Source organism: Molothrus ater, chromosome 5, assembly GCF_012460135.2.
Source record: "Molothrus ater isolate BHLD 08-10-18 breed brown headed cowbird chromosome 5, BPBGC_Mater_1.1, whole genome shotgun sequence".
Classification (NCBI taxonomy): domain Eukaryota; kingdom Metazoa; phylum Chordata; class Aves; order Passeriformes; family Icteridae; genus Molothrus; species Molothrus ater.
In genome coordinates this window covers 48,585,205-48,611,139 of record NC_050482.2, presented here as the reverse complement: position 1 = coordinate 48,611,139, position 25,935 = coordinate 48,585,205, and the positions used below count along the sequence as shown (strand labels likewise).

Genomic DNA, 25,935 nt, shown 5'->3' with positions numbered 1-25,935 from the left:
GACACAGGAAAACACGGTATGAGCTAGCAGCAGTTTAGAAGAGGCAGAAAATATAAATAGCAGCAGTCCAAGCCTGGATGGCATTCCAGCTGGATATTACACAGCAGCTGAGGTAGTGTCAGTAATTTCTTTAAAGGACAGACATAATGTGGTTCCCCTGAAAGAAGAATTTCCTCCATCTAAGGATTAGATGGGGTTCTCCTGAGATCTGAAGGGAAAGGACTAATGAAGATCTTCTGGGCTCAGAACACTGCTGAATCATGGTAAAGGCAATAATATTATTCATTTGCAAGCCACACCTTCAGTTTTATAAATCTGGATCAATCTATGCTAGGAAAAAAGGACTGGGATGAGCCACAGATTATTAGAAATAAATCACTGGACAAGATCAAAGAGAAATTTCAATCTTTTTTTCACCTGAGGTAGAAATCAAAGGATACATGTGTTTTTGTTTTGTTTTTCTTTTATTTTACATAAACACATCCTCTTCTAACTTATTCCTTCATCTTCTGAAGGCTCTAGCCCAAAAGCAGAAGAGTAAGTCAACATTAAAGTCTTCTTTGTTAAGATAGCTTCAGAATAGACAATTCTTCTTTTGGCATTACCCTTATAGCTATTTGGCCAGGAAACTGAATTTATTGGTAGCTCTTTATAACACCTGTTCCCCAGGAACTGCCTCTGAAAGTTTCTGCTTCAAGTGGTACCATGTGGCATCACTAAAGAATCCTTATACCTCTCAAGGATAAACTAACATTTGAAAGGAAGAATAATTAAATTTAAGTACAGGACTTAAGACTGCATAAAACCCACTGTAAAACAGTTTTATGTACCTATAATGTGAGTATTGAATTTTTCTAAACAATTTCCTAAAGTTAACATTAAACAAAAAAATAATGTTGGTTTTCTGGAAAGCATCAGTTATGAACTATGTCAACTCTGAAATTTTAGTGATGAAATTTAACTTGGAGAGTTACTTCCCAAGAAAAATCTTAACAATTATATATAACAATGAATTTACATATGGGACAAGTACACTCCTATTAGTATTTTCAGCATTTTTACCTTTTACAAGAAAAGAGAAAGCTAACAGCAAATGAACACATTACAAAACATATTTATTATCTTTTTGGACCTGACTCTAAATGATACATGAACAAACTTAAATTTATCTTCCTGCCATTACATCTATGCAACTAAACCATGAAGCTTTGCATCAGCTCCCTGATCTTGCAATTTAATTGAGAACATCTGACAACTTAAACACACTTCCAGAGCACCCTACCAGTTTGACTTAATGGTCACAAAATAAGTGATCCTAAAGCCTCCTTTACAGAATAATTAGAGATGGTTTATCAAAGGCCACGCAGCAATTTCTGACAGCACAGGCACGAAATCAGAAAAGTTCACAGCTTTCATACCTGAACTCAAGCACATGAACTTACTTTTCCCCTCTCATCCCCACCCACCTTTTTTATTTTCCTTTTAAGCTTCACATTGAGCAGCAGTATCCTCCAGTGAAAATCCGCATTTCAGAGATTCATGCCAGGATGCCCTTCTCCTCCCGCTTCCCCTCCCCTAGCAGTAAGTCTTTTATGAAGCTGGTCAGTCGCCTTTAATCATCAATAACTTTCTGAAATTTAGCAAGTGTGAGTTCTCAGTAAGAGTAAAGGATTTGGAAGCACAAGAAAAGCTGCAATTAACAGCAGTCTAGTGCAAAGTAACAACAAAACCATGTTGTGAAATGAGTAGCCATGAGAAAAAGAAATACAGCTGAATTAAGTCTCCTAGCTGCAAGCACAAATCAAAAGAAAATATGCAAGATAGAAATGAGGGGAAAAAATCACTAGTAAATGAAGACTGCACAACCAGTTTTTAACATTGAATTTTAATATTTTCTCAAACAGAAGGAAAGCTTATGACCCAGGCAACAATCAGCTGACTGAGATAAGACCTGACTGCACTTATGCTGCAATCAGTTGTGCAGCCAGACCTCAGAAAGGCAATCTATTTTTGACACCAGCAGCCCAGGTGGTGACAAACAGTGCAGCTGCAACACCCAGAGCCCTGGGAAGGCTTTGCCACTCAGCAGTGTCTTGTGCCTTGGGCTGGAATTTAGACCAGGTCCTACACTGGTATTTTGCCTCCTATGGCAAGTCTGAAGACAACTTAAGTAGATCTACACCATTAAAACCATACACTGAGCACTGTCAGAATTTCTCAGAAGAAACTGTAGCTACTGGAGACCTTTTAATTGGAAGAAAATGTCTGGTTTAGGTTACTCCAGCTGGCAAAGTAGGCCAGGGGAGAGAAGGGAGCATCCAGTCCCTTGTGCTTCTGAATCATGGGATCATCATAATAAAGAAAGCCCCCATCTTTTCCTATGTCTAGACAATGAGATGGATGTACTTGACATCAGTAATAAATACATACATTTGAAAACCACCTTAGATAATCTTTAAACTGCTCCTTTTTTAAAAAAAATCTTAAAATTTACTACTTTGCATAATTAGTAATATCATTTTGGAAGAACTTTCCATATGAAGTCATGATCTTGACCAGGCTTCCCACTTCCAAATCATTTTAAGACCTGAGTTTATTCTTGCACAGCCTGCAGCCCCCTCCTATGCCTAGCATTTCTCTGTATCAGTATTGACAGTGAAAGTCAAGAAAGCAGTCCAGCCAAAAATTAGCCTGATTAAAATGGGAATGGGGTGAGGGAGGGATTTGCTGGCTCGATCACCCACCTAACTCACTTCAGTCACAGAGCACTACTGCTGGCAGAAGGGGAGGTGTGGACAAGAAAAATGGCTTCTAACAACCCTAATTTAGCCTAGATGAAATTACCACCATATTTCATCTTCACAACAGATTCCTCAGTGAAGCAGAAATGGTTTACATGGGGCACTCTTCACTCATTTGTACCTCTAACACAAAGAAGCCTTGACCTTTTGCTACACTCCTACCTCCCTCTGCCCTCATTTGTTTCACTTCACCCAGCCCTTGCCCTGCACTCATCTTTCTCCTAATTTACCCCACAGTGGCACAAAACAATTAAGGGCTGCTGTCAAAGTAAAAAAAGGAATTTCACCAATTCAGAGGGGAATTCTGAAAAAGGAGCTTTAGTTGTGGCAAGGAGAGGGACAAGTCTATGAAAACCAGTGTTACTTAGAGAGTAACTCAGACCTTCAAAGGTCCTTTTCAGGGTGATGATTATTTTGTTAGCTCCCTACACTCAGGCTAATGTGCAGGCTGTGCTCTTCTGGACATTTGCTCCATTCCCCACTCCCATCCATCCTCCTAATGCTGCAGTAGGAACAAGCTGATGAGGTCAACTAAACCTCAAAATCCTTATTCCCATATTCCAAACAGCTCTGTGCCCACGTCTCCAGCTACAGACCTTCTCCCTCAACATGGCTCTAGCCACTTATGCTTACCCATAGCTTTAGCAACACAAGACTGCTGTTGAATGCTAATTTCTTACTAATGAAAACTAATCATCATGCAATTAAACTTTAATCACTAAGCAGCTGGCTGGGATCCAATCCATAACAATAAAGGCTTATTAATAACTTTTTGCCAAAGTGCTCTATCCATGAAGACTATCCTCTACACAGAGTCCAGTTAAGTGTATAAAATTGTTAGAAAAATATTTCCTCTGCCAACAGACTAGCCAGAGCACAACAGGATAAGAGCAGCATAGTATAAATTAGCTAAGAAGGATGAGTTTACAATTCAGGGAACCCAAACTACTCTTCTGGCTCCTTCCATAACCTCAGGCACAATGTGCTGCACAGAAAGAGCTTCTTTTCTCCAGTTCTTGTCTCTGTAGAGTAACATTCTTTAAGGCAAAAAACTAGTTATAATTTTGCTGTAGTTTCTAAAATTATTACATGAATACTCATCATACTTCAGTTTTATTTTTACTCATCTTTCTAAATCTAGGGAAATTAATCTAACCTCTTTCAGAACATATTTCTCTAATTAAAAAATATATTGAGGTTATATAACTAGGCTTATAATGGACAGATTGAAATCTACTTTTGAAAAGAAGAAAGTTTAAAACCTGCTTTCTATAAAGCCACAAAGATGATGAGAGGGCAGGAGCTATGTCTCTTTGCTATGAAGACAGAGAGAGCTGGGGTTGTTCAGCCTGGAGAGAAGGCTTCAGGGAGACCTTACAGACCCTTCCAGTACCTAAAGGGGCTTATAAAAATGAGAGAGAGCAACTTTCAACATGGGCAGATAGTGACAGAACAATGGGGAATGGTTTTAAACTAAGAGGAGAGGTTTAAATTAGGTATTAGGAGGAAATTCTTTACTGTGAGGATGAAGCAGTGGAATGCTGTACGAAGATGCTCTGGATGCCCCCCATCCCCAGAAGTCTTCAAGGCCAGGTTGGATGTGGCTTTGAACAGCCTGGTCTCATGGAAGGTGTTCCTGTAAGGTCTCTTCCAAACCAAACCATCCTGTGAATTCATGATTTTAAAGTAATTTCATACCACCATTAGTAAGTGTCCCAGTTTTGCCTGCAGAATTCCTATCCCAATGTGGCATAAAGCCTTACATGTAGATAACTTTTTATGAACTTGGTTTGCATTGCCATGCTTGGAGAGCTTTCCTTTATTATGAATAGTAGAACACTAGTATAATTGAAGCATTACTCTTACTTATTCAGTGACCAAAGAACTCAATATAATGTAGATTTTTAAATTTAAAAAAGTCTTACAAAAGAGAGAACACAATTCTAATAATCTACTAAATATTATCTAAAAGAAAATAATGAATTCTTATCTTCAGAAATTGACCTCTTTTCATAGTCAGTAAGACAGATGAAAGATGAAAAAAGAATTTTTTTTTTCCCAAAAATCAGGAAAAATACATTTAAGTCTGCACTTTTGCCCATTGTAATCAAATACACACCATTTTAAATACCGAGGCATGGAGCAGAATAAACTTATTTGCTAGTAGTGTTCTTCTAACAAAGCTAAAGGAATACAGCTGAAGTGACAACCATCTGGAATTAGTCTAAGTTTAAAAAATTGGTTCATTTTAAGTTAACAAAACAAAACACCAACAACGCAACAACTCTCCTCCAAAATTTTGGGGAATCTTAACAAGCTTTTTACCAGCACAGTTTACAAAGATTCAAGCTAAAATGACACATAAATGATTGCATTCACTCACTATTGAAAATTTAGTAAGAGTTTGGCACCCCTATGGCAACAGGCAATTGAAATCTTACAAAAAAAAAAAAAAAGACTGTGTGAGCTTGTGGATAAGCCAGACAAAAAGCTCTAAAGCTTTGTCTAGAAATCTCCTGCACAGAGAAGGCCCCATTCACATTCGGAAGAGCTTCCTCAAAATTAAGTTACTTAAATGTATTTTTAAATTAAAACTGTACAGAAATGATGAGGATCCCTGATGCTTTACAGAAAGGCAACTGTGGAATGAGCAAGCTGCTTTTTGCATACAAGTTTCCAGTGCTCTTGGCTACAACTCATGTAAGTGGGTAAACATCCTATTCTTTCCCAACACTCCATTGTCAGTAAATCTATTTTCCACTTTCCTCACTCCACATGCAAGACAAACAGTAAAATATAAAACCACATGCAAGCACAGACATAATGCCTGTACTTTGGGATAAACTAGTGACAAAGGAGTCTGCTATAATAAAGATGCACAGAAAGTACTTCGCTGCATCTTCTCTCTCCCCCATTACAAAGGGGTCAATACTGGAGTCTTTCCTCTTACCAGCATCAACTTTATGCTTGAGATCACAACTAAAATGTGATTCCTATCACCTTCAGTCCATAATCACCAATAGGCTGCACCAAATTCACCTCACTTCTACTCACAGTAAAGCTAAAGAAAACCAACTTCATTTTACAAATGTAATTACTGGCTTCTGATAATTTAAGATATTGAAACATTTGCATTAGACATGTACATGTGGATTCTGTCTGCTCAGCTCTTTAGCATTTAAGGCTTGTGGTACCAATGCACAGAGTTGCTGTAAGCTACCAAGTGCTGCAGCAGTAGTGATTCACACTTCCAGGTCCCCAAGAGAGGAAGGCAGTGAACTGAGATACACCAGGGGCTCCTCCCAGGTTCTCCTCCCTGTGGAGGATTACTCTTACAGAGCAGGAGTCATGACAGCACAGACTTTCAGTGGCACAGCAGATGGCAATGCCTTTCTGAGAAAACCAAATCTGAAGTTCATCATTCAGCTGTCTTTCAGAATTTCTCCTCCACCCAAAATTTCATGCTTTCTTATTTTTGTAACACTGCAGAAGAATATTAAAGATGCTGCCATTTCCTGAGGAATGAAAACGAGTATTACGCTAGAGTGCACATTTCTAGCTCAGATAACTAGGTATTTGGGCACAGTCTGTCAATGAAAACCAGGAATTCAGCCACTTTAAGGGTAACTGTAGAAAGTGCCTCAAGGTTCTGTGGCAATCCTCATTGAAGGGCTAAAGCATACTAAAAGCTGTTTCCAGAGATAAAAACAAGCAAGCAATGTTCTCAGTACATCCCTTTTCCAACCACTGCTGGCAGTGATTTTAAATCTGCTTCCCTTCCCCCACAGTGAAAAATTAAAAAGCTCCAGTGTCACTTCTTCCTACTCTTGAAATGTGTCCCTACTAACACAGCTCTAGGTGTCGAAATACAACTGTTCCTTCCTGTGTGTTGTCAGGCATGTTATTTTTGAAGCAGCAGATCATTATTTCAGTGGAACCCTGACCTAACACAGAACTCCTGCACTTGAGGAGTTTTTTTGGTTTCATGCTTTGGTTTGGCGGGGGGGAGGAGGAGTAGGTGAGAGTGGGTTTGGGAGAAAAAAATTACTAGGTTCTGCATGTTTTTCTTCTCTACAAAGAAAGATGACGAATAGAAAGGTTAACATTCTTCTCCAAACACTATTAAATAGTAGTACCATAGACCTGAAACCCTTTCAAGTGCTGGTGGCACCTGGGCACAATTTTATGTTACAGCTAAATTGATCTAATGGTTATCATTACCAGTAGAAAGGACACTCCCTCTCAGATGCAGCAAACATGGTTCAGAGGGTAAGCAGAGTCAGACGGCTGATCTGGCATAAAGATTCCCCCACCCCAAGCTAGTCTTCTGATGGATTAGCTGGCTCCAAATCAGCCCACTGTGCAAATGCACAGGTGGTAGGTAGATCTAGTGCAAGTGAAGTAGTGGAAGCAAGCAGCTCGCAAAGAAAATAAAGCAGGATCCCTCCTCATGACAGCAGCTCCCTCCTGCTCTGGCTTAGGGATAAGAGAGCCCACCTGTGCCAAATGAGAGATTCAGAATGAACTTATACCTTTATACTTGTATGGTACTACAGTAGTCAGGTTTCTGGGCCTAGAAACTGTTTTGCTTTGTTTTGCCAAAGGCAGCTAACCTGCCACAATTTTCCCAGTTCATACCAATTCGCTGGCTTAGCCACTTGATTAGCTATACAGCCAGGAACCTTTTATAAGCAATTACTTACAGAGCGTGGGAGCTTTTCTGTTAGGCTGTGATTTCCCAAATTTGAGAATATGAATAGTTTAAATCCTAGTGATCCCTCCAGGCATCCTTCTTTACCCAATTTACAGCTAGGGTCCAGAAGGTAAAGGGTAGGGGTAGAGGTAAACAAAAGAAAATGGTTCTATGAAAGCATCAGAGTAAACAAAGTATTATAGAAAGGCAATTTCCTCCAAATAAGATACGGTGGAAGATCAACTATCAGGAGTCACAAGTCAAGAACAACTTACCTGTGCAAAACCAGGAGCTGTTCCCTGTGAAATATGGGTAACGGGCAAACCTACCTCTAAAACTAACAAAGACACACTCACAACATGAGACACAAGGCTACCACTGCCCAATAGGCATGAAAAATACAAGTATCTAGTATCAAACTGAAGAGAAAGAGACTTCAGGCATTTAGGTACTAAACTTCTCATCACTAAACTCTATCAGACCTTCAAAGCAGGTCTGTTAGGAGTCCTGAAGCAGGTAGATTTTTCCACTTTGCATAAAGAGCAGGCTTTGAAAGAGAATCCATGGAGAGCTGGACAGACAAAATTACAGACTGGTGAGAGAAAACATAGAATCTTCTGCTCCACTGTAGATCATGGGCAGGTTTCACCCTTCACCATTTGTTACTCTGAAGTTCACCTGATTGAAATCCAAGATGATCTTTTCAATAAGGAGCAACAAAGGAAACAGGTTCCAAGGACTGCTTTCCATGTATAAGGATTAAAACATTTCTAAAGCTGGGAGAGATGCAGAGATTGATGAGAAAAGCATTACATTTTTTAGACCTTTTAAAGAGATCTTTAAAAGGGGGATAAACAAGCTTTCCTTTCACAAAACGCTCTCAGCAGGAACACAAGCTACATTTATCTTCAGCAAGGTCAATTCGGATAAGAGCAGGGGTAGAAGAAAAAAAAAATACAAACAAACAAAAAAACCCATCCTAACCAGAAGTAATACATGTGCTAGGTCAGAGCCTCTGCCTTAGGAAAAAACATGTCTTACAAAAAAGCCCTGTAAGAAATAGCATACCACCTTCCTAGTGAACAGCTTTTTAGAAAACAATAGCTGAACTATCTTGGATTCAACTTAACACAAAGAACATTATCTGCATTGTTCTCTTCATTTACAGCTTCATATATTTAATGCAGAGACTAAAGACCATCAATTCTTTTGAACATTAAAACTGCTGACAACTACCAAAGTGACTCCATAATTCTTCCAGTTTCAAAGGTAACCAATACTTCATCTTACATGGAAATGAACTTCTCATTAACAGAAAAATGGTGAAAGAATAGACAAGACAGGGAACTTTCTGGCCACCTACAGTATTTGAAAGAAAACATTTTATAAGCAACAGGATCACCTAGCACTAAGGAGATGGCATTTTTTCAGTTCAAGATTTCATCAGCATTGGAACAAAAAAAATCTAACTGCAAGAAGGCCACTTAGCATCGTGACTATGCATTAACAGTTTATGAGGGAGACAGACTCCTTAGCTCATCTGCTGGGGTATCTTATTTGAGCCTCAAAATAAGGAGAAGCATTAAGTCATTCTGCATCTGAAGCAGCCCAATTAATTAGATCACATTCTCAGAACCAAAAAGCACAGCAGAGTGACCTGAGTAAAAGGAACACCTTTTTGCCTTCAAGAAAGGCAGATTCTAGCACTTTAGAAATCACCTGGATTGCTGCTTAGCAGATAACACACACCATTTTCAGTCCAGAGTGAAAACAGACTTTAAGGAAAGCTCAAAGTTCTGGAGAGTCACTTCACAGTTTGATAAACCTTTTTAAGATAATGCCTTCTCAGGAATTCTTCTTGAGCATCTGGTACAATTTGATCTTTGAGCACCTTCACATAAATAAAACTCCTTTCTTGAGATTGACTATGGGCCAGTTGTCAAAAAAACTGCACTAAGACAGACATTTATTCATAAAAGAAACAACTTAGCAAGAAAAATTATTTTCTGATCTTGGAAAGCATGTGAGAAATAGGTGTCCAGGGGAAAAAAAAATCTATAATGAGCTTTCATGTGATAAAAAAAATAGGTGACAGGTGTGAGAAGAAGAAACACAGGATAGGTTACTTGTATCACTACCTACATCAATGGCCTTTGACTAGAGGTTTAAGTTTCCTATTTCTATACTAGAGTGCTGCATAAACAACAGCAACTGAGCCAGGTGTCTAAAGAAAATATTTCAACTCATTTAATGGTATGGATTCAGTTTAAATTGGTGCATATTTACCCTGTTGGTACCACAGACAGTTTAGGTAATTTTTAGTTATGGGAATATTTAATTTGCACAGAATGAGTTACATACATGAATTATTCACTTCCAGGATCATGACCCTTCATATACCATATGCTAATGTCCTTCCTTACCCATAGACAAAATCCAAGAGCTACATTCCTGTGTGCCTGTGCACACATCTCTCTACTTGTTCCTGGTAGGAAGCAGCTACTTGATTTGCACATCTGCTTTTCCATGACAGCAACACTAACGAACTGCATGTCAGAGGAAAAAAGAGAAAAAGCACTTGCAAAGCACAGAGAAGGTAAAGAAAAAGCATATGCAACAAGCATAGGAAATCAGCTGTGTGAGCCAGAAGGCTTTCCTCAGGCAGCAGGACAGGAGACTTGAGTTCAACAGAGCCCTTCCACTGCCTGGGGATGGCTTCTGGCAGGCACACCTCTGAATACCCCATGGCCATCTTAGTGCTGCACATAACCCTCTGTGAGCTGAAGGGATGAGGTTACACTGCTTCCAGAAGAGAAACCAGCACAACAGCTCGCTACAACAGGAAAAAAAATGCTAGAAGAAAACCTTTTCCATTATTTGTCACAGGGGTGATAAATGGATTACTCTTACGGATGCTATACAGAGGAGCCAAGCATCATCTCAGGGTACTGTATTTGTATGAGACACAATACAGAGCTTTCACCTCTGATTCAGGAGGGGGACAGTATTAGGCTTGTCCTTGGCAAGCTGTCGGATGAGATGCAAAGGTTAGAGAAACAGGGTACTAGTGAGGGCACTCTGCCCTTGACTCTGAAATGTGCTGGCCACACTGGAGCACACTTGGAGTCTTACAGAGGTGAGCCAGGGACTCCTGAGGTAACAGAAGCCAACAGGGAAATATCTCAAAGGAATTAAGGGGTGTTCCTCTGGGAAGGTGATGCAGCCAACAGCCTGGCCAAGGTGCCTTTACACCAAAGCACACAGAATGGGCAACAAACCAAAGGAGGGGCTGGATACCACCATGCTGCTGGAAAGTTATGACCTCGTTGCCATTACTGAAACTTGGTGGGGCAAATTGTGTGACTGGAGTGTGACTATCAATGGCTATGAGCTGTTCAGGAGACAAAGGAGGGAGAGGTGGAGGGGTTGCCCTCTATGTCAAGAGGTGCATTGAGTGTGAAGAGTTGTCTCTGAAGAACAGCCATGAAATACTGTGGGTAAAAATCAGACACTGAGGTAACAAAAGGAACCCTGAGGCCGGGGTCTGCTACAGCTGCCTGACCAAGGGGAGCCCATTGACAAAGCCTTTGCCCCAGGCACAGGAGACGTCGTGCTCACATGCTCCAGTCCTGCTGGGGGACTTCAGCCACCTTGACAGCTACTGGGAAAGCACCAAGGTAACTGCAGGCAATCCAGGAGACTCCCACAATGCATAGAAGATAGCTTCTTGAGCCAGGTGATAACCCTGCCACAGGGAACTTGATACTGGATTTGATTATCACCAGTGTAAATTAACTAACTGGGAATGTCAAGATGGGAGGCAGACTGGGATGGAGCAATCGTGCATTGGTGGATTTTGCAGTCCTGAGTGATATGGGTCAGGTAAAGAGTAAAGTTAAGCCCTTGAACTTCAGGAAAGCAAACTTCCAGCTCTTCAAGGAGATAGTCAATAGGGTACCCTGGGAGACTGCCCTCAGGAAAACAGGAGCAGAACTGAGCAGGCAGATCTTTATGGAAGTCTTCTATAGAGTTCAAGAGCTAGCAATTCTCAGAACCAAGAAACTGAGCAAGGAAGCCAAGAGACTGGATGGCTGAGTAGGGAACTCTTGGTCAAACTAAAGGGAAAGAAACAAAGACACAGGCAGTGGAAACAAGGACAGGTAACATGGGAAGAGCATAGGGATGAAGTTCAGTTGTGCAGGGATAGTCTGGAGAAGGCCAAGGCAAAGCTGGAACTGAACCTTAAAAGGAATGCAAGGAATAACAGGAAGGTCTTCTATAGGTAGGTTAACCAGAAAAGGAAGGACAAAGAAGGTGTACTCCCTACCATAAACAATGCTGGCAAACAGCTAACAATGGACGAGGAGAAGGCTGAGGTACTCAACAAATTTTTTGCCTCAGTCTCAATGGCAACCTCTCTTCCCACACCTCTCAAGTGGATGGATGACAGGATGGGGACTGGGGTAGGCAAGTGTTCCTCCCACTGTATACAAAGATCAGGTTAATGAACACCTAAGGAACACGAATGTACACAAGTCTATGGGATCTGAAAAGATGTAGCTGAGATTCCTGAGAGAGTCTGCTGATGTGATTCCTAAACCACGCTCTATGGTATTTGAAAAGTTGCTAGGCAGGTGAAACCCCAGGTGAGTGGAAAAGGGAAACATTGTACAAATCTGTAAAAAGGGCAGAAAGGAGGACCCTGGGAACTACCAACCTGTCAGGCTCACCTCTGTGCCTGGGAAGATCATGGAACAGATCCTCCTAGAAGCTGTACTAAGGCACACAGGGGACAGGGAGCTGATTCAGGACAGCCAGCACAGCTTCACCAGAGGACAAGTCCTGCCTGACCAACCTAGTGGCTTTCTATGATGGAGTGACTCCTTCCTCCCTGGGAAAGGGTGAGGATGGAATTTATATGTAATGCTTTTGAAATGTAAGGCTTTAGACAGTCCCACACAACACCCTTCTCTCCAAACTGAAGAGTGACAGATTTGACGCATTAGATGGATTAGGAATTGGTCAGACAGTCAGATCCAGAGGGTAGAGATCAACGGCTCAGAGTCCCAGTGGGCATCAGCGACCAGTGGTGTCCCTCAGGGGTCTGCACTGGCACCAGAGTTATTTAATGTCTTCACTAATGACACAGATGAAGGGACCAAGCTGAGTGGTGCTCTTCACTCACCTGAAGGATGGGATGCCAGCCATAGGGATCTGACAGACTCAAAAGTGAGCACATGGAAATCTCATGAGGTTTAACAAGACCCAGTGCAAGGTGCTGCACCTGGGTTGGGGCAACCCCTGGTATCAACACCAGCTGGGGCATGAAGGGATCAAGGGCAGCCTTGCCAAGAAGGATTTGGGAGTGCAGGTGGACAAGAGGCTGGACACGACTCAGCAATGGCACTCACAGCACAGAAAGCCAATTGTATCCTCGGCTGCATCCAAAGGAGCATGGGCAGAGGATGAAGGAGGGGATTCTGCCCCTTTGCTCTGCACTGGTGACACCTCACCTGTAGTGCTGCAGCCAGCTCTGAGGTCTTCTGCACAAAAAAGGACATAGACCTTTTTTGTTCTATGCAAAAAGAACAAGACAGTCTTTGCAAGTCCAGAGGAGGCCACCAAAATGATTAAAGGGACAGAGCATCTCTCCTTACAAGGAAAGAGGCTGAGAGCACTGGGATTGTTCAGTCTGGAAAAGAGAAGGCTTCAGGGTGACTTAATTGTGGCCTTCCACTAGCTGAAGGGAACATACAAGAGAGAGGCTACTTACAAGAACATGTAGTGACAGGACAAGGGTGAATGGTTTCAAACTGAGAGTAGGTTTAACTTAGGTATTAGAAGAAATTCTTTACTGTGAGGGTGGTGAGGCATTGGAACAAGTTATCCAGAGCAGTTGTGGACAGCCCATTCCTTGAAGTGTTCAAGGCCAGATTGGAAGGGGCCCTAAGCAGCCTGCCCTAGTGGAAGGTGTCCCTACCCACAGCAGGAGGTTTGATCTTTTAAGGTCGCTTCCAATTCAAGACATTCTATGATTCTAGAGCAAAACAAAATGTACACACAAGACAATTGTCCCTGAAAGTTCAGTCTTATGAACAGATAAAAAATGGATCTAGACAGAACAGTGGAGAGCACTGAAAGACTACATATTATTTATCATATACCAAAAGTAAGCAGTATTTCTTGCAGCCTTAAATAGGAAGGATTAGGAAGAAATAGTTTTAAAACCAAATGAGATTGTGAATCTGAGTGACATGAAAATCAGAATAAAATGACAGACAATGGATTAAGGATAACGTAGATTAAAAGCCATGTTTTAAAGTGAGATTTTGGAAACTCACTATGAATTCAAGAGCAATTTTTAAGTTTGTATTGAAATAACATGAATCTGGAGAAAAAAGGAAGCTCTACAAGACTCTGGAAGAAAGTAATTGAGTTACCAAGAGCTACTCAAAAGCATGCTATTCCAGGATTAAAAAAAAAAAAAAAGCACAAGCAAACTTCAGTGAGCCCACAAAAAAAGCATGAAGTAATGAAAAACAGCCTCTCTGAAAGATACAATGGAAAGCAAGGAGGTAATCAAAAGACACAGGCAGGAAACAAAGGTGGAACAACACTTCAAAAGCAGCACAGCTGATAGTGATAATGTAGTCGACAGAAAAATGGAAAATTAGGCACTGGATCTGAACCTTAACTGGGAAAAGATCACCATAAACACTGATTACAACTGCAGTAGAGCACAACTGAAGCCACAGTGGAGGACAAGAACCCCAGACAATGCACTCAAAGAACTTTGAGATGAAAAAAGAAAAAGGAAATTAAGAGGTAGTTGCAAAGGCAAGAGAGGCCACAAGCATTTTGTACTTTTTTTTTTTTTTTTTTTTTAAAGAGAAACACTTATTTCTACTGGCATTATGAGGGAAAAGAAAAGATAGAGGAATTGAGGAAGTGATTGAGGGAAAGAGGTAGAGGAAAAGAACACAAAGTTCAAGGGAGATAAGGAGATATTTTTGTAAGGTGCCATAAAGGCAGATGAAACGGTTAAGAAGAGGAAAAAATTTTTTTTTACTTGTAAATAGGAGATGATTGTAACAGTTGGAAGAAAGTGCTAAAGGGTAAGCCAAAGCATATTCAATCAGAAAGTCAAAGATTCCACGCAGAGAAAGAACTAGACGTCAAACAACATGCAAAAACCCACATGAAAATGTGGATAACGGGCTGCTATTATTGAACAAGTTTGATTAGAGCCTCTCAACACAGCATGTTTTAGCACAGCTGGGCTTATGTCCTTTGCACAAACAGGGACACAAAAAGGATCACTGGAGGATAACTGAAGCGGTTCAAGAACTTGTAAAAAAGGCATTTGCTATTGGGAAAACCAGAATCCTAAGTGAAAGACACACCCTACACACAGTAAAAAGGGACAATCAGGCTGGAGAGATACAAATTCAAAATACTGGTGAACTACCAGACAAATGAAAGCAGGCCACACTGCGAGTAGAATCCAAACGGTGGTGGAGGACCTGAAAGAAACCTTGCAATTATCAGAGATAAGAAATTCAGCAGTTGCATCAGAACAAGCACGCAGGCATGGCTCGATGAAAACCAAATGAAATTAACTGACTATGTTTAATGAGAGACTAGAAACAAGAATGCAAGCCAAATCAAGTTAGGGCAGAGAAGCATGTAATTACTGTCAAAGAACAGTTGAGTGAAAATTTAGAACAAGCCAGGAATCAAACTTGCAGAGAAAAAGCTCATGAGGAGGAAATAAGCACGCTGTATGTAACAATACAGAGGAAAGAAGATAAAAACTGGATCCCAACACTGTTTAGAAAAGGAAGAAACTGAAGGCAACAGGAAAAAGTAGTTCTATGCCTCTTCCATGGTCTGACCCAGGACAGAGAACAATACAAAAAAAGATAACCATAAAAAAAGCAATGCAGGATAGTGACAATGGCAAAGCAAGGCACGTAACTGGTTTTAAAACATCAACTTCTGCCTCAGGAAATCAAGAACAGTGAACGTGTCCATCCACAATCAGGAATTTGTGAAAAAAGTTTTTCCTTTGTCCCTGCTTTAATTTTACCCATTACTTCTCACTCATTGTATACTCCCTCTCTGGAGAAAGTAAATTATCAGTGTCATTTGTGAATGCTGAACTCATCAATACTAACCCCACACATATTTCACTCAATGCTTACAGACCTTTGTGCAATTCTGCTCTATCCACCTTATATTGTAAGGACTGCAAATTCTCCTAGAGTTGTGTAGTATGTATTATAGTGCAGAGTAACTCACACTGGAAGGAGCCCCTGCTGAAAGCAGAGCCAACTTCCAAGGCAGATCCACCTTGAGATGTAAAGATGCTTAGGGCTCCGCCCAGAACCAAATTTTGCATCTCCAAAACAAGGGCATTCCACAGCTTTTCTGTCATTTCCCCACCCTCAATCCAATGTCTGATTACCCTCACTGAAATTTTTCGCCAATTGAACTAGAACTTTCTTTGCTGCAATTTGTGTCTGCTACCACTTGTCCTTTCACTCTATGACTCCAAGAAGAGCCCTAGAGAACACTAAATATCTAACAGAATAGAAGAAGGAAGTGCAAAGAGACCACTGTAGTCACGAGAAAGCCTTTGGACATCCAGAACTTTTACTAGTTAATAAGCACCCAGCTTTTTGATGTCCAAAAAATCTTATCTGATCAGGTGTGGCAGAGATCTAAATGAGGCCATCAAAAGGACATCATTAGAGATTTATTAAAGATAAAAAATGGCTGTTTAAGACATGAGAGAAGAACAAGGAAAAACAGTATTCCAAAGGGTATATATTTGCTAATGAAAGAAAATAATTGTGTATAGCAAGGTCAGGTACTCACCATCTCTCTTGCAATCTCCACAGCTTCCTGCAGCCCATAGAGCCTGCCACAGACCAGGTAGATCCCATTGGCCCAGAGAATACAACCCTCATGGACCCAAAATTCATTGCTGTCAAGAGGTAGTTCAGGAATTTGTAACTCCAGCTCAGTGCCACCTTCTGAAGTGGGCATAGACGGTTTTGAGTCCAAAGGAGTCTTTTCACCACCACTGCCACCATCAGTGGATGCTTTTTTACAAGAAGCTCCCCTTGAAAGTGACCGAGAGGCTCCGCTACAGTCCTCAGAGCGGTGCCGCCTCTTAAAGCGGGGATGAGCAGCCAGGCTTCTTTGTTCCTTCTGTTGTTGCTGTTCCTCCTCCTCTTCAGTATCTGTCTTGGAACCATTAGAAGCACTTTTGTGCCGTACCTTGACCTTGCTCTGCATTTCTGTGGCCCTCTTTGGAGGTGGATTCTTGGGCAAGGTAGCTGCGTAATCCTGGGGGTAGAAAGGACCAAAGAGGTCACCCATGTTACGATAGCTGGCCCATTTGCCACACAGGCAGCAAACCAGATGCCCCAAGACAGAAGACTCCGTTACTACAGGGCCTTGCAGCATGAAAGTTGAGGTGGGCAGCACTTTGCTCTCTGCATTGCTGGGAGGGGGTGTTGAAGACCTCTGTCCTTTCCGACCCCTCACCAATTTGTTCTGCTCCTCTTCCTCCGCGTTTATGATTGTGCACACAGCGCCTAATTCACACTTGTTTACCACGTGAATATAAGGGAAAAAGGACTTATTCTTGGAGTCGGTTTTATCTACGGACTGGGTAGCATATTTAAGCTTGATCTCTGGTTCTTGAGGCTCCACGATTGGAGCAGCCCGTCTAGGCTTCCGTTTCCGTGGCTGCGCTGCAGGTTTTCGCCTCTCTCTCCTTTGCCTCTTGGGCTTTGGCTCACCAGCACCCACCACTTCTGCAGGCTGTGATGGTGCTGGCGGGGGAGGCGGGGGCGCAGGCAGCTGCTGCTGTTGCTGCTGCTTCTTCTGCTTGTTCACACTCCCAATTGGCCTCCCTTTTTTCTTTCCAGAGGGGAAATATCCCTTTGGAGGGAAACCATCTGGCTTGGGTGAAATGTTTGTCACATCTCCATCTTTTTCCTCAGACTTTGGGTTTGGTTCTGAAATGAACACACTGGAAGGGGAAATTGTTTTTGAGTCAGAAAAGGTCAGATTTCCAGCTCCACTTACAGATCCATCAGACCTTCCCTGACCACCTGACTTCTGAGAAGGTGGTGGTGCTGCACTGGATCCTGCTCCCTCTTTGCCAATACTGGCAGTTTCAGGGCACCTCTTTTTTGTTTTTATCATCCTCACTGCTTTGCCACTCTTCTGAAGATCTTGGAACAGTTTTCTCACCACTTGTATCCTGGCTTGCTGGCCCCACTTGATCTGGTATCTCTCCTTTTCTCTTCTCAGCCTCTGGTCCATGTCCAGCCACATTTCCTCCTTCAGGCCCACTCTTGAGGGACAGGATGTCATCAAGAGTGACAGTATCTGGACCAGTTTCAGCACTGTTGGTAGAAACACTTCTCCTAATATTGGGAGATGTAATTTTCTGAACAATAGCTTCCAGTTTTAATCCTCGCCCCTTTCTTGGGGGCAATATTTTGGTCTTTGCCGGGCTTGTGAGGGAAACAGCAGGACAATTCCTATTATCAGGACTTGGCAGGTCCTTGAAGGAATCTCCCTTTGCAACTGACTTGCCAGCATCTTGGCTTTGAGATGAATGGGCATAGGAGTTGTATGTTTTATCAGCTCCTTCTTTTGCTGAAGTCATCAGTCGCCCTTTATCATCACTGCCACTGTTCTTCATATCATGTGGCTGCCTTTTGGTAGGGATCGGAGAGATGAAAGAACGGACCCTCCTCCTCATAATTAACGGGTTTTGCGGAGACTGGTCCTCCTGGCCAGGGAGCCTAAGCATAGCATTACTAGGCTTGGGCAAATCTGCAGATTCCTCTCGTCGATGCCCATCGCTTTCTGAGGGCAAAATCTTTTTTGGTTGGCTGCTCCAAGAGGGCCGCTGCTTTTGGCAGGAGAAGTTTGCCGAGAGAGGTCCCAACCAGATTCATGATGCTGCAACTTCTGGCTGCCATGTTTCAGTTCGGTGCATTTGCTCTGAGTACTGTCACTCCCCATGACACAGCGCCCAGCTTCCTGGCTTCCAGTATCATGGTAAGAGCTACCTTGAAGGTACATCATTCCATCCTTGTCATTTTTTAAGGGACTCCTTACTCTTTCCAGAAACTGCTGTTGTCTTGGGCTCTTCCTTGCTCCTTCCTGCCTGTGCTGAGCTGCAGCAATCACACCCTGAGCAGCGCTGCTTGCCCAATCTTTGTATTCTTCTTGCTGTTGCTGGTATATCTGTCTCTTGTAATGATACTGGGAATTCAAACTCTGGTTGGGGTCACCAAAAGCATGAGGCCTAGCATTCGTGTGATATGCTGAAGCCAGAGATGGGCCTTCCGAATTCTGAGGGTAGACAGAATGCAAGGAACCCCTGCTAACTCTTTCAGATAGTGTCATGTGTGGGTTCATGTGATGCAGATCTGTCCCCGGGCCTCTGCTTCTGCCTGGTGACATTTTCAGCTTATCAGCAAGATCCTGATATTGAGAGGGTGATTTACCCCTTCCAGTTCTGCCAGGTCCTCGTCTCATCTGTGTCGATCTGTTGTCCTGCTGGGGCATGTAGTCTGGAGCAGCATCGGAGACTGCAGCTCCAGGGCTGGCATTGCCTCGAAAAGATTCATGTTTGATGCCAGCAGGATGACAATGGTCTCCTGTTTTTTTATTGTTGAGACTAGCTGAGCTCTTTGACTGTTCAAAATCTTCTTCCTTTATTTGCCCACTGTGAGCTTTCATCTTTGTTTCCATGGATACTAAACCACCAGGGAGTATTACTGACTGGCTCAAGCCAGGGGCAAGACGTTCACTCCTTCCGCTTCTGGCCTCAGGACCCATGTGCCCTATGGGGTGAGGGCCAGGATCTCTTACAAGTTGCCTTAATGGGGATATGTCACAGATCACTGATCTCCTCTCTGAGAGTGCTCCTGCCTCATGGGCAGCAGACTGAGACTCCACATCGAACTTTCTAGCAATAGGGTAATCAGCTAAATTTATCTGCTTCATGTCTGGAGCTGCACTGCTAGACTTCCTATCCCAGGGACCCCAGTGAGGGCCCTCTAGGAGGGACCCCATGCTTTTGTTTAAGAGGCCTCTATTGGTCAATTCATTGGTTTGACTAATTAAAACATTGGGTCTCATGGCTCCCTCCAAACTCCCAGCCATCCCAGAATGCTCCTGCGCGTTCCTAGAATACCTTCTGTCTGGATGATGGTGGTACCCCTGTAAAACCTCTTGGAGGAGACTAGGAAACTTCTCATTACGGCCTTTGCGCTCACTATGCCCTGGAAAATCCCCCTTTTCTTGACCAGATGGATACTGTGGAAAGCCACCCATACTTCTCTGTATACCAGGTGCTATATTATCCTTGTAGCTGTATCTTAAACTGCCAGGAGACTTGGAAGATTCTGTTCTTGCAGGAAAATTCGGCCCAACAACTGCATGACCAGGCTGGCTGTTCCCCTCCCCATTATGGTTAGTGTTATCACCACTTTTGCTCCCTTTACCTCCTCCTTGAGTCTCTTGCTGTGTCCCTGCATGCCCAGCTTCTTTTGCTCCACTAGTGCTAGCTGGTGCCTGAGGGGCTGTGGAAGCATCATCTTGTGCAGGTTTATCTTGTCCACCTGACTTTTCTACTCTTCCTGCCATGGCTTCCCGGGAGACAATCACCCCAACTGCCTTTTCATTCACTTTTGGGGCATTTTCCACAGCCACCACAGCTTCCTTCCCATCAGGGGAGGCCACATCCTCCCTAGCTGCAGGACTGCTGCTGAGTTTTGATGGCTCATTCTGAGAACCTTGTGCTGGTGAGGAGTTAGGTCTCTCTAAATTACCCCCTTTGTAAGTGGTGTCTGAGCTGGTACTCTGGCCACTCAGCTGTCTCACCCTTTCCCCATGATCCTCAGAACTACTGGAACAGCCACCATCCAGGGACTCTGCCATAGGAGACTTGAGTTGCTCCTCTGCCTGGGAGGAGCCTTCTGAGTTGGTGCAACTGTCAGCCTTCTTGGAAGAGGATGATCTTTTGGAACTTTTTTTCTGAGGTGCCAAAGCATCTGAGAGCAACATGTGCTGGACTGTGTTGGGCAGATTGGCAACTTGAGAACTTAGAGCACTCAGGCTGCTCAGTCCTGGATCTGTGAGCCTTTTTTCCTGCAGTCCTTCCAGTCCAAACCCCTTGAATCCACTCGCATGAGCATTGGGGCTTGGCATCATAGATGGTGTAGGACTAAGCTGAGGCATCATCTGCAGGATTCGGTTTCGAGAACCCATGGACATGTTGCCTTGCCCACACTGGAGATTTTCTCCACCTGGCATGAGTGGAGAAGGGGTAGAGCTGCAGCTTGGAGACTGAACCACAGATGCAGCAGGAGATGGATTAGAGATTGGACTGAAGTTTTGGTGGAACTGCATCGGTGACCTTACAGGAACTTCAGTCTGGCTGTACTGTCCCACTTGACTTTGAAGAGAGAGTTTGGTGGCAGCATTTGAATACTGCATTACGTGCTGAGGTGGGTGCTGTTGCTGCTGCCCCTGCTGCCCACTTTGGGGCAGCTTAGACTGCTCAAAGCTTTTCATCGGTTGAGTTTGAAAGCTGTAGTTTGACTGGGTGCCATAGGCCTGTGCATTGGAACCCACAGCATGGCCTTCGTACTGCGACCCAGAATTCACGTTGTAGCTTCCGTCATAATTCTGTCCTGACTGGCCAAAACGCTGTGGGGAAGGGAAAGAGGAGGAGGAGGATGACGAAGGTGGCTGATAGTGTTGGCTGAACTGACCCACTCGTAACTGGTAGCCTGAAGCAGAGGAAGGCAGGGTGGATGGACGCTGCATTGGCTGCAAGTGTGAGGTGCTAGAAGCAGACTGGCTGGAAGCCTGGGGTAAAGGCTGATGAGATTGATAGATCTGCTGTCTCAGCTGCTGCACCTGCTGCTGCTGGCTAGAAGCCTGCTGCTGATACTGGGCACTCCCTGGAGAAAAAGGACCAGTATAATCCTGTTGATAGTGGGATACACCCCCAAGGGTCGAGTGCTGTGTTTGGAACTGGCCCACATGTCCCTCACTCCCATACTGACTCCCAAAGCTACTCCCTTGAGGGGGCCCATAGCTCTGTACTGGTCCAGAAGGCCTGCGCTGAGGCGGCTGCTGCCCTCCTGATACCACTGGATCTTTGTTGGCAGCCATATAGTAAAACTCTCCTGCTTCTTTTCTGAAACCTTGGTAGCTCTGATGGCCAGAGCTCTCACCAGGCATTGCTGTAGAGGCTCCTGTTGCTCCACGACGTCCACTGCCAGCACCTCCTCCAAAGCTCTGGAACATCTGGGCCTGCTGGCGGGGGCTGAACTCTTCCAGTCGGGATGAAGTGTGCACTTCCTGCGGGTAGCTCTGCTGGTTTCCGTGATAACTACTTTGCTCCCGAAAGGACTGCATGCTGTTCAGCAGCAGAGCAGTAGCTCGAAAGCCCTCCTAAATATGGAGAGAAAAAGAGAGGGAAAAAAAAAAGGTATGTTTCTCAGTCACACCAGTACCCCACTCAATTTCCCTGCTTCAACAGCAATTAAAATTTAGTATTTCTCTTCTACTTCCTAGTACATCAATGTTTAACTCTCTTGTCTTGCAATCTGCCAATCTTCTAGATAATGCAGGCCAATAGCCTACTACCAGCTGGAGTGCATTTCCAGCATTAATATTTCCCCATCATCGTTTACTCACTGGCTGTGTTTTTGTGCCCCTGAAGAGAGAAACTTCCAACAACATTCGCAAAGCAAATGAGAGCAAGCCTCACCATCCAACTATTCCCTATGGCTAGTACTGGGAGTAATCCAAGTATTTTGCTACCATGCTTAAAGAGGCGACAAGAACCCTGCAATGCTTTCAAACCACCCTTGGATTTACTACAGGAATGATATCCAAGGTCCATGTTTCACATCAGGAAGATCTCTATAAGCAAACACTCAAGATACAATTGATCAAAGCTCAAACCAAGACAACCCAATGAAAGGATCCATGTGAGTGTGTGAAAGAACTGGCACCAGCATACTCAGTGCTCAGTTCCTGAGTAATTCCAGTGACGCCCCTAGGTGAAAACCAACACAAGACAACACACCGCATTCCCCCCCCAGCCATCTGCTTTGCTTTACAGGATGGAAAGTTGATACAAGTTCATTCTATTTATGCAAAACAGTCTACAACTTAATTCCTCAGGACTTCTATATTACCTTGAATGAAACATAACTGAAAACACTTGTCAGTCAGAATATATATTTTGGAATACTGTGTATGAGCATCTACACTTACATAAGCAACTCATAAGTAAACAAACACCAGGAAGGCTCTCCTCTGTATTTCAACATGTTATTCAGTATGTGGAATTATGACTCACCCTCAAGGACTGGACCACAACTGCAGAATTGTCTGGGGACCCTGGCTAGTCCCTCTATAAAAGCCTGACACATTACTAGATGCATTAAGAAAAGTACGGAAACGAACAAGTATGTGCATATACACTGCCTTTAAACACCAAAGCCAAACAAACAAAGAAAAAAACCAAAACCAATCAAACAAAACAACACCCCCAAACTAACAGATGACATAAGCACTTCATGTCTGAAACACCTTGTGGGTTTCTCTTCCTGAAAAAAAATATGGATAAAGCCACCTGGACAGACTCCTTCCTTTAAAAGAATGTTAAGACAATGCTCACACTTTTCCAGGAAACAGAACCCCAACTCCTCAGATTGGAGACTTCCTGGAAAAATTGCCTGCATTATGTTTTCATATTTAGCCAAGTTTTGTTTGCCACGTTCAGCTGAACCCATTTAGAATTAATTTCTAGCTTTGCACTTAAGTTTTGTTCAAGTAGATTACCAAACTCACAAAAAACCCCAAAACAGGCACACAAATGAGATGCAGGCAAGATTTGGCATCCAGCTCTTTTCCCATCTGCCTACCAAGGTTATTTTTTTATCTAACATGTATGTTATCTACAGAAGACTCTATCCCTGGAGTCTTTCATCTTCTGCTATCTGTGTGTGTAGGCTAAAGAACACACAGGCACAACAGCACTGCATGTCTCTGCAGCCCCTTTCCTCTAACTCAAAGGCCTCTTTGCGTCACAGCCTTGGTTCATGCAGATTGATGCACATAACAATATTACTAGAATCAAAAGGGAACTGTCAAATTGTTAATACCTCAAATTCTGTCTCTCTTCTTCTAGGGAGTCAAGTTTACTGCTGTTTTAATCTTATATTTTAAGTGTCATAAGAGAGATCTGCTGTTCTGCTGAACTTCCACTTTTTTAGCATTTTAAAGACTACATATATCACAGGAATAATACTTCTATGAATGCCACAGTGTGCCAATCTGTCCAGTTCAGACTTATTATACATAAGCTCCTCCTTTTTCTGAATGTTTTTGATGTTTTATTAGTTTGAAGCTCCAGCCCTATCGGGGTAGGACTAAAATTGGGATAACTAAGGCAAGCTTCTTTCTTTTTTTGTGTGACTTGCTGTTAAGGCAAAAAAATGAGGGGGAAAAAAAAAACCATACCTAGAAGTTATCAAGCTAAAGGTAAGAGAACATCTACTGCAACTGGCAGATGTTAAAAGCAGCTTCTCTAGATAAGCAGCCTGGGGCTTTGCAATCAGCAACATTCACGTGCCATGGAGACTGTGTGCACACCCTGGCTACCACGTGCTTGGCATCCATCGTCTTTTCATGAAAGCAACATTGCCATCCTCTCACAGGCTCAGTCCCCCACAGAATCTCACACTCAGTTTTTAAACATGGCTTTACCAAAGCTTACTCTGCATAGTCTGGACAAGATCTCAGGAAGCCTCTTCTGCATTACATCATACAAAAACTTTAATCGCTGAATGATGTTCGTTCTCTGTAACTCTACCCACAGGCTTGAAAACTGCTACTTTTCAAGCTAATGTATGTTAACAATGCTGGCAAACAGTCTTAAGACCTGTTCACTATTAAAAAAAGAGTAATTCTAATTATATAATGAATAGAAACAGCACAAGATGCTGGAAAATGCCGTTAAGAACAGAGATACAGTAAAGGTCAACCAAGGCACAAATTCTTATCCTCCATAATCTCATGCAACCATGTAACATTTATTTAGTCCAGAAGTTATATATGCTAACTCAAAACAAGGAGAACATATTTTTATCCTTCAATTTATTTTTTTTTTCAATCTTGGAATTTACCCTGACAAACAAATAAGAAGTTTTCACCAGGACAATACTTGCTTTGAGTATCTCACAAGGAGCCTAACTTGAGTAACATATCCAGCAGAATAGCTGCCAAAAAAAAAGGCATTTCATTAATAAAAGGACTAAAAAAAGATAGAACGTGATCCAACCCATTACATCACTGATAACTTAAGACATATAGCACATTTCCTGTCATTAATGTGCTATAAATACAGAACTATTAAAATTACTACTGCAATAGCCTTTCTTAATAGTAACAGCCCTGTAAAGTGCTTATATCTAAGTGCTACACTCTGAGCAAAACCACTGACAATAATCCCCTGGACAAGTCTTGTTAATAAAATACATTCAGATAGATAAGGCCTTCAAAGTCTACCCCCATCCACATGTAAAAAAAGTATCTGTTTTATTTTTTTTTTACTGGAAGCCTTTAAAGAAAACATTTTCAGCTGGTACATACTCCTCCTCATGCATGATCTCAAGAGGACAATGCAGCACCTGCCAACTAGAGACTACAACACAATCATATAAAACTCCATAATGCCAGTACACATCCATAGTGCCATCCCCAGCAGAAGGGACCAAGTCCTGCCTCCAAACAAGTGTTTTGTTAACAGCACAAATTACACACATTTACAGTACTTTCCAACACACACAAGATGCAACGTCTTCGTTTATTCAAAGGGAAGGTAAGAGTCTGGCACAGTTTTCACTACTCCAGTGTCACACCTACACTCTTGCTACACGTGTATGCAGCTCTCTCAGTAAAGCTGCATGACTTTAAAGTATTTATAGCCTGTAGCTGTAGAGCCATCTAAGCACATCCATCTAGACACTGCAGACTACACTCGCTAAGCTATGCAGTTTCACTTTGCTCCAACACATTCATTTCTCCCCCAGTAGCCCACTAATCAAAATTTGCCTTCAACCTGGCAGGAACAAAGGAAACATATTACAAGCTTGTGAGGCTGATAAAAACAGCCTCACTTACAGAATCACTGCACAGAAGTCATGAATAGGAAGAAGCAATAGGTCCTCTTACCCAAATCTCAGATTTATTTGTGAAACGTGTGAAGTTATTTCAAGCACTGTATCAATTGACCTTCTTCATGTGAACTTATTTTTAAGCATAATGCAGATTTTCTCTCCTGTTTAATCATTTGAAACAGCCTCACAGAAATTTGTT

The 25,935-nt window shown here is 42.6% G+C and overlaps 1 protein-coding gene across 1 annotated transcript in view; it reads right to left on the bottom strand.

Moving 5' to 3' along the window:
- The window catches only part of TCF20 (transcription factor 20), a 66,469-nt gene that overhangs the window by 25,831 nt on the left and 14,703 nt on the right, over positions 1-25,935 (bottom strand). Inside the window, 3 exon segments of the mRNA XM_036400350.2 lie at positions 16,375-17,692; positions 17,694-18,396; positions 18,399-21,996. Of these exon segments, the coding sequence (XP_036256243.1) occupies positions 16,375-17,692; positions 17,694-18,396; positions 18,399-21,960 (5,583 nt within the window). The 5' untranslated portion in view covers positions 21,961-21,996.